Source organism: Nematostella vectensis, chromosome 9 (genome assembly GCF_932526225.1).
Source record: "Nematostella vectensis chromosome 9, jaNemVect1.1, whole genome shotgun sequence".
NCBI classification, from domain to species: domain Eukaryota; kingdom Metazoa; phylum Cnidaria; class Anthozoa; order Actiniaria; family Edwardsiidae; genus Nematostella; species Nematostella vectensis.
Window position 1 is genome coordinate 587,429 of NC_064042.1, and position 21,432 is coordinate 608,860.

At 43.5% G+C, this 21,432-nt stretch overlaps 1 protein-coding gene across 1 annotated transcript; it reads left to right on the top strand.

Annotated features, from left to right (window-relative positions):
- Nucleotides 1-237: 237 nt before the first annotated feature.
- LOC5505321 (transmembrane protease serine 9) lies at nt 238-21,417 on the top strand. Its single transcript, XM_048732805.1, has 16 exons — nt 238-599; nt 733-780; nt 1,817-2,103; nt 2,899-3,040; nt 5,165-5,265; nt 6,614-6,842; nt 7,287-7,468; nt 13,599-13,866; nt 14,362-14,596; nt 15,720-16,070; nt 16,699-16,901; nt 17,623-17,857; nt 18,324-18,674; nt 18,916-19,118; nt 19,526-19,722; nt 20,058-21,417. The coding sequence occupies exons 1-16, from the start codon at nt 557-559 to the stop codon at nt 20,655-20,657; spliced, it is 3,675 nt and encodes a 1,224-aa protein (XP_048588762.1). The 5' UTR covers nt 238-556; the 3' UTR covers nt 20,658-21,417.
- Nucleotides 21,418-21,432: the final 15 nt, after the last annotated feature.

Below are 21,432 nucleotides of genomic sequence, written 5' to 3' on the forward strand. Positions count from 1 at the left end.
GAAGCATCCGTACGGGACCTCTATTGGTCCCCAAAATACAATTTATAGTACCCGTATTTGTACATCGTGTCTAAGAAGTTTGCGGAAGTTTGTGGAAATAGCTCTAAGTTTATACATCCATATAAAGCGCCCGCAAACTCTCGAGTCTATCGAGTTAATCGATTTGCACTTTGACCACTAATGATTTTATTAGTTTGGCCTTTGGCCATCAACATTCAAAATCTAATCTATAATAGAACTACATACGTTTGCTCCTCCAATAGACCCTGGCGGTAGCTCAGTCCTGATCAAAACTACCACTAGATTCCCAGAACTGATGAAGAACTCTTGCAGGATTCAACTGTTTCATGTTTGGGTTTCATGTCGTTATTTGTCAAGTGCGTCAAGCGCCTTTTTATTGCGAGCGTTGACAGACAGATTACAAAGTATGTAAACAAATATAGCTAATGCGAAGCGCCGAGCAAACGATCGTTCCCAACGGGCAAATTGAATCGTCCAGCTAAGCACGTTAGAACGCTGTCAAGAATTACACTTCAAGGGCAGAATAGAGTCGAAGATGGGCCTGCAAATCCCAGCCTTGGCAGGGCTTTTTATCGCTTGTAAGTCAGAGTTTAATAGTTTAATACTTCGGAGGGTGGTCCATTGCTACCCTTATTTAAGTAAACGAAATTGTCAATTCTCTATCATTTCTTCTTCCTTCTCAACTCTTAGTGTTACTGGGTGTGTTTTCAGGTCTCTTTTCTACAGATGTCATCGTTTCTGCAGCGGCTCAAACCTCGGGTTAGTAGCCTGTTCACGATTAATACATGAATTAGCAACAACTGACTTTTTAAACTAGCGAAGTGAAAAACCTTATTATTATTGAAATGCCGTTTCTTTGGAAAGCTTTTCTGTCTCGTTAACAAATATCATTTTTACTTTAAAATTACAGCTTTCATTAAGCGTCAATTAATCACGTATGGATCAAAGGTTTCGAATATGTTTTTGTTACTCCTCACATGCAGTTGTTTGGCGCGCTTTTAGTCATAGAATATTAAAATATCAAATGCATAAGAATTGTTTGCTAAACCTTATTGCTATAAGGCCTTAGGGATTGTAGTTTTACCAGACGGTCTTTGCTATAAGGCCTTAGGGATTGTAGTTTTACCAGACGGTCTTTGCTATAAGGCCTTAGGGATTGTAGTTTTACCAGACGGTCTTTGCTATAAGGCCTTAGGGATTGTAGTTTTACCAGACGGTCTTTGCTATAAGGCCTTAGGGATTGTAGTTTTACCAGACGGTCTTTGCTATAAGGCCTTAGGGATTGTAGTTTTACCAGACGGTCTTTGCTATAAGGCCTTAGGGATTGTAGTTTTACCAGACGGTCTTTGCTATAAGGCCTTAGGGATTGTAGTTTTACCAGACGGTTCATTTTATGCCATTCAAGACTGTGACAAATCTGTCCATACCAAAAAGCAAAGCCGTTAAGAACATCATCTCTCAAGTGTAGGATGACACAGACCAGAAAGGACAAATGCTGATGCGGTGAACTGTAACTAAGTAGCGGTTTATTTATTTGAGCAAGAGAGCATAAGATATCTTATAAGATATCTTAAGATATCTTATGCTCTCTTGATTTGAGTTTTATTTATTTTTGAGTATTGTTGGAAACCTTATAAACACAAAACTTAAAGAGTATGAGACAGCCGCCATTTTGTCATATCCTAGCAAAATGCTAATTACATACTGCTTGCCTGCTTGAATTTTATCTTATGGATTCCCTTCCAATTTTTCGGACTTGGATTTCTCTAAGTCACGTGATGTTAATGGGTGACAGGTTGCCCTAGCCCCCTTGGAATGCAAAACGGCTGGATCGACGACAGTTCCGTGACAGCCACAACTTTCCTGTCTTTGGAGCACGATCCAGGCCGCGCGCGGCTTAATTCGACCGGGGCCTGGATGCCTAGGACCCAAGGTTCTAGCGAGATTCTACAAGTCCATTTCCACAGTCAGACCAATGTATCTGGTGTTGCGATCCAAGGGCATCCGACCCAGGACTACTGGGTCACGCGGTATAGAGTTGACTTCAGCAAGGACGGTGTCACGTGGGAGTCATATCCACAGGTGTGCTGATATAGTAGTGTGGCATATAGCAGGGGGTCATGGGTGTGGAATATAGCAGGGGTTTATGAGTATGGAAAATAGCAGGGGGTTAAGGGTATGGAATATAGCAGGGGGTTATGGGTATGGAATATAGCAGGGGGTCATGGGTGTGGAATATAGCAGGGGGTTAAGGGTATGGAATATAGCAGGGGGTTATGGGTATGGAATATAGCAGGGGGTTAAGGGTATGGAATATAGCAGGGGGTTATGGGTATGGAATATAGCAGGGGGTTAAGGGTATGGAATATAACAGGGGGTTATGGGTATGGAATATAGCAGGGGGTTAAGGGTATGAAATATAGCAGGGGGTTATGGGTATGGAATATAGCAGGGGGTTAAGGGTATGGAATATAGCAGGGGGTTAAGGGTATGGAATATAGCAGGGGGTTATGAGTATGGAATATAGCAGGGGGTTATGGGTATGGAATATAGCAGGAGGTTATGGGTATGGAATATAGCAGGGGGTTATGGGTATGGAATATAGCAGGGGTTTATGAGTATGGAATATAGCAGGGGGTTAAGGGTGTAGTATATAGCATAGGGGTTATGGGTGTGGTATAGCATAGGGGTTATGGGTGTGGTACATAGCACATGGGAGCTAAGCCTGCTATATAGCAGGGGGTTATAGCTGTGGTTAAAAGCACATGGTAGAGGAGTTTAACTTGCTGGATTGTGCCAAATAAATATCGTTGACTGCACATGGTATAAGAGTTAAGCCTGCTGTTTGTGCCTAATGAATATCGTTCACTGGTATAGGAGCTTACTGGAAGTACGGACCGGAGCACGCCAGTCAAGTCCCAATTCACAGCAGTCAGGCCTGTACGGTACTTACGGGTGAAACCTACCGCGTGGAACAACGGTATTGCGATTCGACTGGAAATATATGGATGCGAGAAAGGTAAAAGGGGGATAACGAGTAAAAATAAAGGGGGGGGGGTCGAGTTCACAGGACAAGATGGAGCATAAATTAAGAAGTAGGCGAATAGGCAATATGCCTCTATCATACACTTACGGGCTAGGCGCGCCCTCATTAGTTTCGTTCTCGTTTTCTTGGGACGTATGGAAGCTCATTGCGCGAGCCTCGATTTTTCCATCGTTCTTATTACCGTTTAATTACGAAAGTTCAAAAGATTCCATAAGTTCCCATACAGCCAGAACACTCAATCTAAGACCTATATATAGCGCACTCGATCTAAGACCTATATATAGCGCACCCGATCTAAGACTTATATATAGCGCACTCGATCTAAGACCTATATATAGCGCACTCGATCTAAGACCTATATATAGCGCACTCGGTCTAAGACCTATATATAGCGCACTCGGTCTAAGACCTATATATAGCGCACTCGATCTAAGACCTATATATAGCGCACTCGATATAAGACCTATATATAGCGCACTCGATATAAGACCTATATATAGCGCACTCGATCTAAGACCTATATATAGCGCACTCGATCTAAGACCTATATATAGCGCACTCGATATAAGACCTATATATAGCGCACTCGATATAAGACCTATATATAGCGCACCCAATCTAAGACCTGTATATAGCGCACACGATCTAAGACCTATATATAGCGCACTCGATCTAAGACCTATATATAGCGCACCCAATCTAAGACCTATATATAGCGCACTCGATCTAAGACTTATATATAGCGCACTCGATCTAAGACCTATATATAGCGCACTCGATCTAAGACCTATATACAGCGCACTCGATCTAAGACCTATATATAGCGCACTCGATCTAAGACCTATATATAGCGCACTCGATCTAAGACCTATATATAGCGCACTCGATCTAAGACCTATATATAGCGCACTCGATCTAAGACCTATATATAGCGCACCCGATCTAAGACCTATATATAGCGCACCCAATCTAAGACCTATATATAGAGCACTCGATCTAAGACCTATATATAGCGCACCCGATCTAAGACCTATATATAGCGCACTTGATCTAAGACCTATATATAGCGCACTCGATCTAAGACCTATATATAGCGCACTTGATCTAAGACCTATGTATAGCGCACTCGATCTAAGACCTATATATAGCGCAACCGATCTAAGACCTATATATAGCGCACTCGATCTAAGACCTATATATAGCGCACTCGATCTAAGACCTATATATAGCGCACTCGATGTAAGACCTATATTTAGCGCACTCGATATAAGACCTATATATAGCGCACTCGATGTAATACCTATATATAGCGCACTCGATCTAAGACCTATATATAGCGCACTCGATGTAAGACCAATATATAGCGCACTCGATGTAAGACCTATATATAGCGCACTCGATAGAAGACCTATACATAGCGCACTCGATATAAGACCTATATATAGCGCACCCGATCTAAGACCTATATTTAGCGAACTCGATCTAAGACCTATATATAGCGCACTCGATCTAAGACCTACATATAGCGCACTCGATCTTAGACCTATATATAGCGCACTCGATCTAAGACCTATATATAGCGCACTCGAACAAAGACCTATATATAGCGCACTCGATCTAAGACCTATATATAGCGCACTCGATCTAAGACCTATATATAGCGCACTCGAACGAAGACCTATATATAGCGCACTCGATCTAAGACTTATATATAGCGCACTCGATCTAAGACCTATATATAGCGCACTCGATCTAAGACCTATATATAGCGCACTCGATCTAAGACTTATATTTAGCGCACTCGATATAAGACCTATATATAGCGCACTCGATCTTAGACCTATATATAGCGCACTCGATCTAAGACCTATATATAGCGCACTCGATCTAAGACCTATATATAGCGCACTCGACCTACGACCTATATATAGCGCACCCGATCTAAGACCTATATAGCGCACTCGATAGAAGACCTATATAGTTCATCTCTCTCTAAACTGTGTCAAATTTTTATTATCCTACTTGTGTACTATTATACTTGTCCTATTGTATTATAATTGTACTATTATATTATAATTGTACTATTATATCCGCCAGCTAACTCCAACTGCGGCAAGAGACCACTGTATGATCCACGTGAAGAACGCATAATCGGAGGTCAAGAGGCTGCCAAGAACACATGGCCTTGGATGGTGGACGTGAGTCTGTACTAGTATACTATGGGGGGGGGGTCTGTGAAGTACTAAGGTGGTACAAGTACTTAAGGGGTAAGTCTGTACTACATTTACTGCTACTAGGGGAAGTCTGTACTAGTACTATGGGGGGTAAGTCTGTACTAGTACTATGGGGGGGGGTAAGTATGTACTAGTACTATGGGGGGGTAAGTCTGTACTAGTACTATGGGGGGGTAAGTCTGTACTAGTACTATGGGGGGGTAAGTCTGTACTAGTACTATGGGGGGTAAGTCTGTGCTAGTACTATGTGGGGGGGGGGTAAGTATGTACTAGTACTATGGGGGATAAGTCTGTACTAGTACTATGGGGGTAAGTCTGTACTAGTACTATGGGGGGGGGGGGTAAGTCTGTACTAGTACTATGGGGGGTAAGCCAGTACTAGTACTATGGGGGGGGTAAGTCTGTACTAGTAGTATGGGGGGGTAAGTCTGTACTAGTACTATGGGGGTAAGTCTGTACTAGTACTATGGGGGGGGGGTAAGTCTGTACTAGTACTATGGGGGGTAAGCCAGTACTAGTACTATGGGGGGGGGGTAAGTCTGTACTAGTACTAGTACTATGGGGGAGGGGGGGGTAAGTCTGTACTAGTACTATGGGGGGTAAGTCTGTACTGGTACTATGGGGGATAAGTCTGTACTGGTACTATGGGGGATAAGTCTGTACTAGTACTATGGGGGGGTAAGTCTGTACTAGTACTATGGGGGGTAAGTCTGTGCTAGTACTATGTGGGGGGGGGGGTAAGTATGTACTAGTACTATGGGGGATAAGTCTGTACTAGTACTATGGGGGTAAGTCTGTACTAGTACTATGGGGGGGGGGTAAGTCTGTACTAGTACTATGGGGGGTAAGCCAGTACTAGTACTATGGGGGGGGTAAGTCTGTACTAGTAGTATGGGGGGGGTAAGTCTGTACTAGTACTATGGGGGTAAGTCTGTACTAGTACTATGGGGGGGGGTAAGTCTGTACTAGTACTATGGGGGGTAAGCCAGTACTAGTACTATGGGGGGGGTAAGTCTGTACTAGTAGTATGGGGGGGGGGGGTAAGTCTGTACTAGTACTATGGGGGGTAAGTCTGTACTAGTACTATGGGGGGTAAGTCTGTACCAGTACTATCGGGGGGTAAGTCTGTACTAGTACTATGGGGGGGGGGTAAGTCTGTACTAGTACTATGGGGGGGTAAGTCTGTACTAGTACTATGGGGGGGGGGGGGTAAGTCTGTACTAGTACTATGGGGGGGGGGGTAAGTCTGAACTAGTCAAAAAGAGCGCTCACACTGCATGGCCCGAAATCTGATTTTGGTATGGTCTCCAAGGTAACTGTCAATAATACTGGTCACTGGTGCGGTGGCTCAATCATCGACCCTCACTGGGTTGTGACCGCTGGCCATTGTGTGGTACCGTGGAGTCCTCGCGCTATCGGCACTCGTGTTTTGCGGTTCGCCGAGCATGATTCTTCGCGAATGGAGGGCTATGAGCAGTACGCTATTCCTGACCGTATCCACCTACACCCGGGATTCGTCATAGGGGGAGTATCACACCCAGGTACCAGGGTAACATTAGCCTTTTCTGGTAGCAGTGCAGAGGTGCAGTGCATAGGAAGTCAAGAGGCCGTAGCAGGGGGTGGGGCACTGGGGGCTATTCCTCCCACCCCCCCCCCCCCCCCCCCACCACCACCCCTAATCTTACGTGGCCTGCTACGGCTCTCCTAGTTCCTACATGTGTAAACCTGTGCGGTGCAAAATGACAAGACAAAATGCCCGCAACCTAAAGCAGGGAAGTTTATAAACAGGGTTTAGGTTATGTGTTGTTCGCTTCTCGGAAAACGGAATTGTTTCGAAGGAAGTACACATAGAACTTAGCTCGTCTTTAGTCTTCCTATTGGCTTTAATCAGTCTTGTACAAGTACAAAGAAGTCCGTGACGCCAAAAGCTCAAGTATCGTTCTCTACTATCCTCTTATCTGCTCTACTTGATATTACATATGCAGGTTATTATGACATTGCTCTTCTACACCTGGGTAAACCTATCCAGTTTAGTGATCGCATTCAACCAATATGCCTCCCGCAAGATGACACCGAGTTTCCCGCGGGAAAGATGTGCTATTTGACAGGCTGGGGAGAAACGGTGCTCGACAGCGGAGTATTTTCTCCCACCCTTAAACAGCTCAAGGTACCTCGTGAATGTTTTTTTTGTCTCTAGATACTCCCGGATAATCAAGAGGCTATTTCTCGGTCAATCAATAGGTCTCTAGCTGCTCTCCAACAATCAATATAGCTTAATTCCCGGACAATCAATAGTTTATTTTTCGGACAATCAATAGTTTATTTCTCGGACCATCAATTGGTCTCTCGATATACTGTCGGACAACCAATAGGTCTCTAGAGGTCTTTAGATACTTTCGGAGAGTCAATAGGTCTCTAGATACTCTCGGACAATCAATAGGTCTCTAGATACTCTCGGACAATCAATAGGTCTCTAGATACTCTCGGACAATCAATAGGTCTCTAGATACTCTCGGACAATCAATAGGTCTCTAGATACTCTCGGACAATCAATAGGTCTTTAGATAGTGTCGGACAATCAATAGGTCTCTAGATACTCTCGGACAATCAATAGGTCTCTAGATACTCTCGGACAATCAATAGGTCTCTAGATACTCTCGGACAATTAATAGGTCTCTAGATACTCTCGGACAATCAATAGGTCTCTAGATACTCTCGGACAATCAATAGGTCTCTAGATACTCTCGGACAATCAATAGGTCTCTAGATACTCTCGGACAATCAATAGGTCTCTAGATACTCTCGGACAATCAATAGGTCTCTAGATACTCTCAGACAATCAATAGGTCTCTAGATACTCTCGGACGATCAATAGGTCTCTAGATACTCTCGGTCAATCAATAGGTCTCTAGATACTCGGACAATCAATAGGTCTCTAGATACTCTCGGTCAATCAATAGGTCTTTAGATAGTGTCAGACAATCAATAGGTCTCTAAATATTCTCGGTCAATCAATAGGTCTCTAGATACTCTCGGACAATCAATAGGTCTCTAGATACTCTCGGACAATCAATAGGTCTCTAGATACTCTCGGACAATCAATAGGTCTCTAGATACTCTCGGACAATCAATAGGTCTCTAGATACTCTCGGACAATCAATAGGTCTCTAGATACTCTCGGACAATCAATAGGTCTCTAGATACTCTCGGACAATCAATAGGTCTCTAGATACTCTCGGTCAATCAATAGGTCTCTAGATACTCTAGGACAATCAATAGGTCTCTAGATACTCTCGGACAATCAATAGGTCTCTAGATACTCTCGGACAATCAATAGGTCTCTAGATACTCTCGGTCAATCAATAGGTCTTTAGATACTCTCGGACAATCAATAGGTCTCTAGATACTCTCGGACAATCAATAGGTCTCTAGATACTCTCGGACAATCAATAGGTCTCTAAATACTTTCGGACAATCAATAGGTCTCTAGATACTCTCGGACAATCAATAGGTCTCTAGATACTCTCGGACAATCAATAGGTCTCTAGATACTCTCGGACAATCAATAGGTCTCTAGTTACTCTCGGTCAATCAATAGGTCTCTAGATACTCTCTGTCGATCAATAGGTCTTTAGATAGTGTCGGACAATCAATAGGTCTCTAGATACTCTCGGACAATCAATAGGTCTCTAGATACTCTCGGACAATCAATAGGTCTCTAGATACTCTCGGACAATCAATAGGTCTCTAGATACTCTCGGACAATCAATAGGTCTCTAGATACTCTCGGACAATCAATAGGTCTCTAGATACTCTCGGACAATCAATAGGTCTCTAGATACTCTCGGACAATCAATAGGTCTCTAGATACTCTCGGACGATCAATAGGTCTCTAGATACTCTCGGACAATCAATAGGTCTCTAGATACTCTCGGTCAATCAATAGGTCTCTAGATACTCGGACAATCAATAGGTCTCTAGATACTCTCGGTCAATCAATAGGTCTTTAGATACTCTCGGACAATCACTAGGTCTCTAGATACTCTCGGACAATCAATAGGTCTCTAGATACTCTCGGACAATCAATAGGTCTCTAGATACTCTCGGACAATCAATAGGTCTCTAGATACTCTCGGACAATCAATAGGTCTCTAGATACTCTCGGACAATCAATAGGTCTCTAGATACTCTCGGACAATCAATAGGTCTCTAGATACTCTCGGACAATCAATAGGTCTCTAGATACTCTCGGACAATCAATAGGTCTCTAGATACTCTCGGACAATCAATAGGTCTCTAGATACTCTCGGACGATCAATAGGTCTCTAGATACTCTCGGACAATCAATAGGTCTCTAGATACTCTCGGACGATCAATAGGTCTCTAGATACTCTAGGACAATCAATAGGTCTTTAGATACTCTCGGACAATCAATAGGTCTCTAGATACTCTCGGTCAATCAATAGGTCTCTAGATACTCGGACAATCAATAGGTCTCTAGATACTCTCGGTCAATCAATAGGTCTCTAGATACTCTCGGACAATCAATAGGTCTCTAGATACTCTCGGACAATCAATAGGTCTCTAGATACTCTCGGACAATCAATAGGTCTCTAGATACTTTCGGACAATCAATAGGTCTCTAGATACTCTCGGACAATCAATAGGTCTCTAGATACTCTCGGACAATCAATAGGTCTCTAGATACTATCGGACAATCAATAAGTCTCTAGATACTCTCGGAGAATCAATAGGTCTCTAGATACTCTCGGACAATCAATAGGTCTCTAGATACTCTCGGACAATCAATAGGTCTCTAGATACTCTCGGTCAATCAATAGGTCTCTAGATACTCTCGGACAATCAATAGGTCTCTAGATACTCTCGGACAATCAATAGGTCTCTAGATACTCTCGGACAATCAATAGGTCTCTAGATACTCTCGGACAATCAATAGGTCTCTAGATACTCTCGGACAATCAATAGGTCTTTAGATAGTGTCGGACAATCAATAGGTCTCTAGTTACTCTCGGTCAATCAATAGGTCTCTAGATACTCTCGGTCAATCAATAGGTCTTTAGATAGTGTCGGACAATCAATAGGTCTCTAGATACTCTCGGACAATCAATAGGTCTCTAGATACTCTCAGACAATCAATAGGTCTCTAGATACTCTCGGACAATCAATAGGTCTCTAGATACTCTCGGACAATCAATAGGTCTCTAGATACTCTCGGACAATCAATAGGTCTCTAGATACTCTCGGGCAATCAATAGATCTCTAGATACTCTCGGACAATCAATAGGTCTCTAGATACTCTCAGACAATCAATAGGTCTCTAGATACTCTCGGACAATCAATAGGTCTCTAGATACTCTCGGACAATCAATAGGTCTCTAGATACTCTCGGACAATCAATAGGTCTCTAGATACTCTCGGGCAATCAATAGATCTCTAGATACTCTCGGACAATCAATAGGTCTCTAGATACTCTCGGACAATCAATAGGTCTCTAGATACTCTCGGGCAATCAATAGATCTCTAGATACTCTCGGACAATCAATAGGTCTCTAGATACTCTCGGACAATCAATAGGTCTCTAGATACTCTCGGTCAATCAATAGGTCTCTAGATACTCTAGGACAATCAATAGGTCTTTAGATAGTGTCGGACAATCAATAGGTCTCTAAATACTCTCGGACAATCAATAGGTCTCTAGATACTCTCGGTCAATCAATAGGTCTCTAGATACTCTCGGACAATCAATAGGTCTCTAGATACTCTCGGGCAATCAATAGATCTCTAGATACTCTCGGACAATCAATAGGTCTCTAGATACTCTCGGACAATCAATAGGTCTCTAGATACTCTCGGGCAATCAATAGATCTCTAGATACTCTCGGACAATCAATAGGTCTCTAGATACTCTCGGACAATCAATAGGTCTCTAGATACTCTCGGTCAATCAATAGGTCTCTAGATACTCTAGGACAATCAATAGGTCTTTAGATAGTGTCGGACAATCAATAGGTCTCTAGATACTCTCGGACAATCAATAGGTCTCTAGATACTCTCGGTCAATCAATAGGTCTTTAGATAGTGTCGGACAATTAATAGGTCTCTAGATACTCTCGGACAATCAATAGGTCTCTAGATACTCTCGGTCAATCAATAGGTCTCTAGATACTCTCGGACAATCAATAGGTCTCTAGATACTCTCGGACAATCAATAGGTCTCTAGATACTCTCGGACAATCAATAGGTCTCTAGATACTCTCGGACAATCAATAGGTCTCTAGATACTCTCGGGCAATCAATAGATCTCTAGATACTCTCGGACAATCAATAGGTCTCTAGATACTCTCGGACAATCAATAGGTCTCTAGATACTCTCGGTCAATCAATAGGTCTCTAGATACTCTCGGGCAATCAATAGATCTCTAGATACTCTCGGACAATCAATAGGTCTCTAGATACTCTCGGACAATCAATAGGTCTCTAGATACTCTCGGGCAATCAATAGATCTCTAGATACTCTCGGACAATCAATAGGTCTCGAGATACTCTCGGACAATCAATAGGTCTCTAGATACTCTCGGTCAATCAATAGGTCTCTAGATACTCTAGGACAATCAATAGGTCTTTAGATAGTGTCGGACAATCAATAGGTCTCTAGATACTCTCGGACAATCAATAGGTCTCTAGATACTCTCGGTCAATCAATAGGTCTTTAGATAGTGTCGGACAATTAATAGGTCTCTAGATACTCTCGGACAATCAATAGGTCTCTAGATACTCTCGGTCAATCAATAGGTCTCTAGATACTCTCGGACAATCAATAGGTCTCTAGATACTCTCGGACAATCAATAGGTCTCTAGATACTCTCGGACAATCAATAGGTCTCTAGATACTCTCGGACAATCAATAGGTCTCTAGATACTCTCGGGCAATCAATAGATCTCTAGATACTCTCGGACAATCAATAGGTCTCTAGATACTCTCGGACAATCAATAGGTCTCTAGATACTCTCGGTCAATCAATAGGTCTCTAGATACTCTCGGGCAATCAATAGGTCTCTAGATACTCTCGGACAATCAATAGGTCTCTAAATACTTTCGGACAATCAATAGGTCTCTAGATACTCTCGGGCAATCAATAGATCTCTAGATACTCTCGGACAATCAATAGGTCTCTAGATACTCTCGGACAATCAATAGGTCTCTAGATACTCTCGGTCAATCAATAGGTCTCTAGATACTCTCGGACAATCAATAGGTCTCTAGATACTCTCGGTCAATCAATAGGTCTCTAGATACTCTCGGACAATCAATAGGTCTCTAAATACTCTCGGACAATCAATAGGTCTCTAGATACTCTCGGACGATCAATAGGTCTCTAGATACTCTCGGACAATCAATAGGTCTCTAGATACTCTCGGACAATCAATAGGTCTCTAGATACTCTCGGACAATCAATAGGTCTCTAGATACTCTCGGACAATCAATAGGTCTCTAGATACTCTCGGACAATCAATAGGTCTCTAGATACTCTCGGACAATCAATAGGTCTCTAGATACTCTCGGACAATCAATAGGTCTCTAGATACTCTCGGACGATCAATAGGTCTCTAGATACTCTCGGACAATCAATAGGTCTCTAGATACTCTCGGACGATCAATAGGTCTCTAGATACTCTAGGACAATCAATAGGTCTTTAGATACTCTCGGACAATCAATAGGTCTCTAGATACTCTCGGTCAATCAATAGGTCTCTAGATACTCGGACAATCAATAGGTCTCTAGATACTCTCGGACAATCAATAGGTCTTTAGATAGTGTCGGACAATGAAAATGTTATTTTGTTACGATTTTAATGGGCCCGCTGTGACTAATCAAAAGTAATTGTGTATTGTGTAATAAGTGTATTATTAATTTGCAATTCTAAAAAGGGTTGATTTCGCACTTTGGGCCTAAAAAAACTTATATTAAGCGAAATAAAGTGACTATTTTACGAGATAAATACAGTTATTCAGCTTAAAAACGATGTAAAATTTGTTGGTGTTAGCTCATCGTCGTTCCCAGGGTAGTCCTCTCATATCCCCCTTGGGGGTAGGGGATGGTGGGACCCTGGGAACAAGGATTGTGTTAGTTTTGATTCAACGCGAGCGCGAGCGACGAAACGATCGAGTTTATCACGGCACGGGTCTACGGTTTCCTTAACAGAGATATTTTTAAAAATGTACAAGGAATAATTATGTCCTGACAACCCTTTTAACACAGATAACTCATTTCCAGGTCCCCCTCGTCAACAAATCCGTCTGCAATAGTAACAACTCGTACAGCGGTATCATCCATGAGCAGTTCATGTGTGCCGGGTACAACCAAGGAGGTCAAGACGGCTGTTTAGGCGATAGCGGGGGTCCTTTGTCGTGTCAGACCGAGTCAGGAGATTGGGTACTGACAGGTTTGATGAGCTGGGGCGAGAAATGCGCACTCCCAGATAAATATGGAGTTTACACAGATGTCAGGAGAATGTTACCTTTTATAGAAAGTACCTTGTATGGTAAGCATGCCCTTGTATTCCGAGGGGGGGGGGGGGGGGGGGTGTTGCGTCTTCCCATATGTAGACCTGATAGGGATACTTGTCGCAATTTTTAAAGGGGTCAAAATTTGGCCTCGGGTATTTTTAGGGGTATTGGCTTTTCTACTCTTTTTTTAAGGGGTTCACAGAAAAAGGCGCTACGAGCTAACGTTTTCTAGATTATTTTTTAATATTTTCGATTTTTAAACAAAGTACTTGTGTAATTCGAGACCTTGCCATACAATAAGACACTTAAATCTGCGTTTTGGTATTTTTAGGGGTAATTTTTGCTTCTGGGATATTTATTTAGGATGTTCAGGCATCCCAATCACTTCCCTATCCCATAATAAAATATCTAAATGAAAATAAGCCCTTTTTGACAGATTTATTAGCGCTGAATAAGTTGCTCCGGATTACGTGAGTTTGCCACCCAACAAATCACGTGATCTCTGCGTTGCATGTGCAAATCATCTCCAGGTTACCCTAAGTGCGGAATACGTTACCTGCCCTCTGGCCCTCCCCCTGAGTCGCGTATCGTGGGGGGGAGGGAGGCACCTCGCAACTCCTGGCCGTGGCAAGTGGAGATTATCCTGAAGACGCCTAACCTTACTACGCACTACTGCGGGGGGTCCCTTATCGACCCCTACTGGATTCTGACGTCGTCGCATTGCTTCTGGACTTACAACAACATCTCGACGCAATTTGAAATAAGGTGAAGGTTATTGGTCTTCCTGTGTCCTAGGGCAGCTGGCGATGGCACATCCTAAATACACAGTGGGGAGGAAATAACAAATCACCTTATGTTTCTTAAATTGCTTTTGCTTACCTTCTGTAAAGGCGTATACAAGGGGAGGCTACTTAGACTATGCTTGTATACCTTCTGTAAAGGCGTATACAAGGGGAGGCTACTTAGACTATGCTTGTATACCTTCTGTTAAGGCGAATACAAGGGGAGGCTACTTAGACTATGCTTGTATACCTTCTGTTAAGGCGAATACAAGGGGAGGTTACTTAGACATGGTTGTATACCTTCTGTTAAGGCGAATACAAGGGGAGGCTACTTAGACTATGCGTGTATACCTTCTGTTGAGGCGAATACAAGGGGAGGCTACTTAGACTATGCGTGTATACCTTCTGTTAAGGCGAATACAAGGGGAGGCTACTTAGACTATGCTTGTATACCTTCTGTTAAGGCGAATACAAGGGGAGGCTACTTAGACTATGCTTGTATACCTTCTGTTAAGGCGAATACAAGGGGAGGCTACTTAGACTATGCTTGTATACCTTCTGTTAAGGCGAATACAAGGGGAGGCTACTTAGACTATGCTTGTATACCTTCTGTTAAGGCGAATACAAGGGGAGGCTACTTAGACTATGCTTGTATACCTTCTGTTAAGGCGAATACAAGGGGAGGCTACTTAGACTATGCTTGTATACCTTCTGTTAAGGCGAATACAAGGGGAGACTACTTAGACTATGCTTGTATACCTTCTGTTAAGGCGAATACAAGGGGAGGCTACTTAGACTATGCTTGTATACCTTCTGTTAAGGCGAATACAAGGGGAGGTTACTTAGACATGGTTGTATACCTTCTGTTAAGGCGAATACAAGGGGAGGCTACTTAGACTATGCTTGTATACCTTCTATTAAGGCGAATACAAGGGGAGGCTACTTAGACTATGCTTGTATACCTTCTGTTAAGGCGAATACAAGAAGACTGTACTGTACTCAAAGAAGGGTGCACTTTCATGATGAGCAATGCATACTGGGAAGGCCGGTCTAGCTTATTCTATTTATTCACTTTCTCCCCTTCAGCTGGTTTGTTCCTCTTCTAGGCTGGGAGAACATGATGTGCGAAAGTACGAAGGGTTTGAGGAGATCATCCAAGGAGACAAACTCTTCATACATCCGGGACTTGTCGTTGGTGACCTGATATCCCCCGGTGACTATGACGTGGCTCTGATCAAACTCAAACGTCCTGCTGTCTTCCATAAGCGCGTGCATTCCGTCTGTCTGCCTAGCGTGACAGCGAACCTTACCACCGGGACCAAGTGTTACGTGACGGGGTGGGGTAAGACCGCTGAGGGGAGCCCGTACTCGCTTGTCCTGAACGAGGTTGAGGTCGATATTGTCTCTAAGGAAGTGTGTAACGCCAACGACTCCTACAATGGGACCATAAATGACAGGTGAGTTTACATTATAAAGGGAAGCAACCAGAGAAGAGAATAGATAAGAGAGAATAGATAGAAGAGTATAGATAAAAGAGAAAAGATAGAAGAGAATAGATAAAAGAGAATGGATAGAAGAGAATAGATAGGAGATAATAGATATAAGAGGATAGATAGAAGAGAATAGATAGAAGAAAATAGATAGAAGAGAATAGATAGGAGAGCATAGATAGAAAAGAATAGATATAAGAGGATGGATAGATGAGTGAAAGATGGTGAAAGGCGCAGAAATATCACATTTGTCTTATTTTGTTTTAGGTATAAGTGTATCTGAAGTTACTTTTAGAGGTGGATTCATACTTTCAGGGGTAGGGAGGGGTATTCATACTTACAGGGGTAGGGAGGGTATTCATACTTTCAGGGGTAGGGAGGGTATTCGTACTTTCAGGGGTAGGGGGGTATTCATACTTTCAGGGGTAGGGAGGGTATTCATACTTTCAAGGGTAAGGAGGGGTATTCATACTTTCAGGGGTAGGGAGGGTATTCATACTTTCAGGGGTAGGGAGATGTATTCATACTTACAGGGGTATGGAGGAGTATTCATACTTTGAACTAAATTACTCATGGCTTTTTCTTTATCATACAGGTATTTTTGCGCAGGGTTCCCACAAGGAGGGCGGGATTCCTGTGGTGGGGACAGTGGAGGACCACTAGTGTGTCCGAATGCTGACGGGCAGTACGTCCTAAGGGGTGTGGTCAGTTGGGGTGAAGGGTGCGCCCGTCCCAAGAAATACGGGGTCTATCTGGACGTGAGGAGGATCTTGCCTTTCATCGAAGGAACAATTGAGGGTAGGAAATAATTTTTTTAAATCAAAGATACCCCACCCATTACACCCCTGCTCCCCCACCCATGTCCCCCTCTCCACGGATACCCAACCCCTGTCACCCCTCCCCCTCTCCACGGATACCCAACCCCTGTCACCCCTCCCCCTCTCCACGGATACCCAACCCCTGTCACCCCTCCCCCTCTCCACGGATACCCAACCCCTGTCACCCCTCCCCCTCTCCACAGATACCCAACCCCTGTCACCCCTCCCCCTCTCCACGGATACCCAACCCCTGTCACCCCTCCCCCTCTCCACGGATACCACACCCCTGCCACCCCTCCCCCTCTCCACGGATACCCTACCCTTATCACCCCTCCCCCTCTCCACGGATACCCCACCCGCCACCGACGGAATCTTAAAAATAGCAAGAAAAATTAACCAAAAATTGTAGTTTTTGTGAAACGCGGTCACTTCCATATAGGAGATCTAATGAGTTCCTTATTTGGAGTACCTGCAGGCTAACGTTATTGTTAAGATGGTCATACCGCGGGCGCATGGTAAACTTTATGACTTGTAATCAGAAGAGAAAGACAGTGCTTGTGACCATTTTTAGTCAATTGAAAAGGTCTTTCAAAACAAAAGTTTTTTGGGTACCGAAGCCCCAAAACGACAACATTTTCTTTATATGTAGGGTATTCCCAGAAAGACAACCGAGAAGCTCATAATTCTAAAATAATCTCCAGGTTACCCTAAGTGCGGAATACGTTACCTCCCCTCTGGCCCTCCCCCTGAGTCGCGTATCGTTGGGGGGAGGGAAGCACCTCGCAACTCCTGGCCGTGGCAAGTGGAGATTATCCTGAAGACGCCTAACCTCACCACGCACTACTGCGGGGGGTCCCTTATCGACCCCTACTGGATTCTGACGTCATCGCATTGCTTCTGGACTTACAACAACATCTCGACGCAATTTGAAATAAGGTGAAGTTTGAGTGGCAAACACGCCGAAATTTACACACGGCGAAAAATAAATCACTATTTCCAATTTTCCAGCATTCCCTTGTTCAAGACAATGAGAGATATGTATCACTATTTCCAAGTTTCCAGCATTCCCTTTTTCCAGGCAATGAGAGATATGTATCACTATTTCCAATTTTCCAGCATTCTCTTTTTCCAGACAATGAGAGATATGTATCACTAGTTCCAATTTTCCAGCATTCCCTTGTACAAGACAATGAGAGATATGTATCACTATTTCCAATTTTCCAGCATTCCCTTTTTCCAGGCAATGAGAGATATGTATCACTATTTCCAATTTTCCAGCATTCCCTTTTTCCAGACAATAAGAGATATGTATCACTATTTCCAATTTTCCAGCATTCCCTTGTACAAGACAATGAGAGATATGTATCACTAGTTCCAATTTTCCAGCATTCCCTTATTCCAGGCTGGGTGAGCACGACGAGAGAAAGATCGAGGGTTACGAGGAGATAATACAAGGAGACCAACTCTTCATACATCCGGGACTTGTCGTTGGTGACTTGGTATCCCCCGGTGACTATGACGTGGCTCTGATCAAACTCAAACGTCCTGCTGTCTTCCATAAGCGCGTGCATTCCGTCTGTCTGCCTAGCGTGACAGCGAACCTTACCACCGGGACCAAGTGTTTCGTGACGGGGTGGGGTAAGACCGCTGAGGGGAGCCCGTACTCGCCTGTCCTGAACGAGGTCGAGGTCGATATTGTCTCTAAGGAAGTGTGTAACGCCAACGACTCCTACAATGGGACCATAAATGACAGGTGGGCTGTAGTAACGTACTATGTACATCTGATATAAAGCGGTGTGATCGTGCGGTTAGGTTGTAGATTGTAGTGAGGATCAGAGCAAGGGTTAGCGTAAAGGTAAGTGTTAGTAGTGTTCTTGGACATGACTTACGCCAGGTGTGTCAGCGTATTCATTGCGCCTTTTATTGTATTGCAGGTATTTTTGCGTAGGAATATATACCTTTATCTAACATCTGCCTTTTGCTTTATCATACAGGTATTTTTGCGCAGGGTTCCCACAAGGAGGGCGGGATTCCTGTGGTGGGGACAGTGGGGGGCCGCTAGTATGTTCGAATGCTGACGGGCAGTACGTCCTAAGGGGTGTGGTCAGTTGGGGTGAAGGGTGCGCCCGTCCCAAGAAATACGGTGTCTACCTGGACGTGAGGAGGACTCTGCCTTTCATCGAAGGAACAATCCAAGGTATGAACGTAGCTCGAAAAATACCAAAAAGGTGTTTTAGTGGAATTGTCAATATGCACACAAAACGATTCCGTTTTGAGACTGAATTCATGGGACCAGTGCACTCTTTTATATCTCAGGGTACCCGAAATGTTTCTTCCTTTATGCCACAGGGTACTCAAAATGTTTCTTCCTTTATGCCACAGGGTACCCGAAATGTTTCTTCCTTTATGCCACAGGGTACCCGAAATGTTTCTTCCCTTTTGCACAGAGTAAATTGTCTTGCTTAATTCCTCAGGGTACCTAAAATGTGTCTACTTTAATGCCACAGGGTGCCCGAAATGTGTTTATCTTCATTCCACAGGGTGCCTGAAGTGTTTTTATACCATGCACAGGTAACGCGAAGCCGTGTATACGTTTTTCCACAGGGTACCCGAAGTGTGGAGTGCGTTATCTTCCTCCGGAAAACAACAAGCCTCAACCGCGTATCGTGGGGGGGAGGGAGGCGAGCCCAAACTCGTGGCCTTGGCAGGTCGACCTTGTGGTTAACGGGACACGTCATAACTGCGGAGGTTCTTTGATTGACAAGCAGTGGGTGGTTACCTCGGGACATTGTTTCGACCAGGTACGGATTACCGACAATGCATAGTATGTGTAGTCGAGTTTGCTTTCTGTTCCTATTTAATATTTATATGGAGACAGGTAAGAACATTACTGATATGTTTAAATATCTTCCTTTTTTTAAATGTATAGTCCTCTGCAGCCACTTTTTAGGCGGTTGGAAGCAAGGAGTTGGCGTAGGGGCGCGTGTACCCCTTATCAACATTCCCATACATATATACACTGTTACTGTACTTCATAACAAAGACCATATGCGTACATCCTTCAATAATACATGACCCTGTTACACAGAGACCATATGCGTACATCTCCTGAATAATGCATTACTTTGTTCCACAGAGACCATATGCGTACATCCCTTTGTCGTATTACGAGTTCCGTCTTGGTGAGCACCGTGAGTCTACGACTGAAGGCTGGGAGGAAATCATCAAAGGAGAAAAGCTTTTTATCCATCCCAAGTACAAACTCGGCGGCCTCGACTATACCGGAGACTACGATATAGCACTTGTCAAACTCAAACGGCCCGCCGTCTTCTACAAGCGTGTCCACTCTGTGTGTTTACCGGAAAAGAGCTGGTCCCCACCGGACGGGGCAGGGTGCTATGTGACCGGATGGGGCCGGACGGCCGAAAATGAAGGATACTCCGACGTGTTGCGCGAAGCACAAGTGAGACTAGTGTCACGTGACACCTGTAATGCGTCATATAGCGGAATCATCAATGAGCGCTATATCTGCGCAGGGTACCCTGGAGGTGGGGTTGACTCCTGTGGGGGGGATAGTGGGGGACCATTGGTGTGCCCTAGGGGGGATGGGAGCTTTGTATTAACTGGTATCGTGAGCTGGGGAAAAGGATGCGCGAGGCCTAATTATGTTGGTGTCTATCTCCAGGTCACGAGTATGATGTCGTTTATTAATGAAACAATATCGGCAAACTCGTGATGAGAGAATCGAGATAAGAGAATCTCTTATTTCGCTAACGGGTGAGCCTATTTCCAGTATCAGTGAGGACTAGTAACGAGCTCAGCTAGTACCAAGGACGACAAGGCGCCTGGCTAGGGGTAGAGACGTGTTCCCCTTTACATCATTCAAAGAATGTCAACCAGCCAATTAAATGTTGTTGTTAACATGAAAAAAAAAAAAGAGAAGACAGTCTTTGATAAATACAAATGCATGCACGAAGTGTTCCTTTGGATACCAGCGGGTCGGTCCATATGACGGTTATTTTTATGACTTTTTTAACACCTGCTTTGTATGGCAATGGAGTTTACCTCGATAAAAACTGCTATAAACGGTATTAGTTTAGTGACATTTTATTGTAATTTGTGTACAATTATGTATGTAACCGTGTCTGTCTATTACTTCAAACATTGTAAAATAGAAACTTTAAAATAATAAATAGTCAACTGAGTATCTCCTAAGCTTCCCTGACTCCCCCAAATATTGTTTGATGATTTTTTTATAGAATTTACCTGACACCCCCTCTGTGTCATTTTAGATTTCCAGCTGATAATTATAATTACTTTGTTATACAGATTATACAGGCAATACAGGTTATACAGGTTATACAGGTTATACAGGTAATGTGCTGCCCCGCCTTATTGGTTGTTAAGTGGGTCTTACAAATCGCTTTTATATACACCGCTTTTATATACACCGTGTTAAATAATATATTAATAATAAATGTATGTTTATTATGTAATATATTCTAATTATG

Bases quoted from the DNA above. Each gene is read 5' to 3' on its own strand.
- LOC5505321 (XM_048732805.1), top strand. From the start codon at position 557: ATGGGCCTGCAAATCCCAGCCTTGGCAGGGCTTTTTATCGCTT. The intron at 19,119-19,525 runs GTATGAACGTAG...GTTTTTCCACAG, and splicing joins CATCGAAGGAACAATCCAAG to GGTACCCGAAGTGTGGAGTG. The intron at 19,723-20,057 runs GTACGGATTACC...TTTGTTCCACAG, and splicing joins CGGGACATTGTTTCGACCAG to AGACCATATGCGTACATCCC.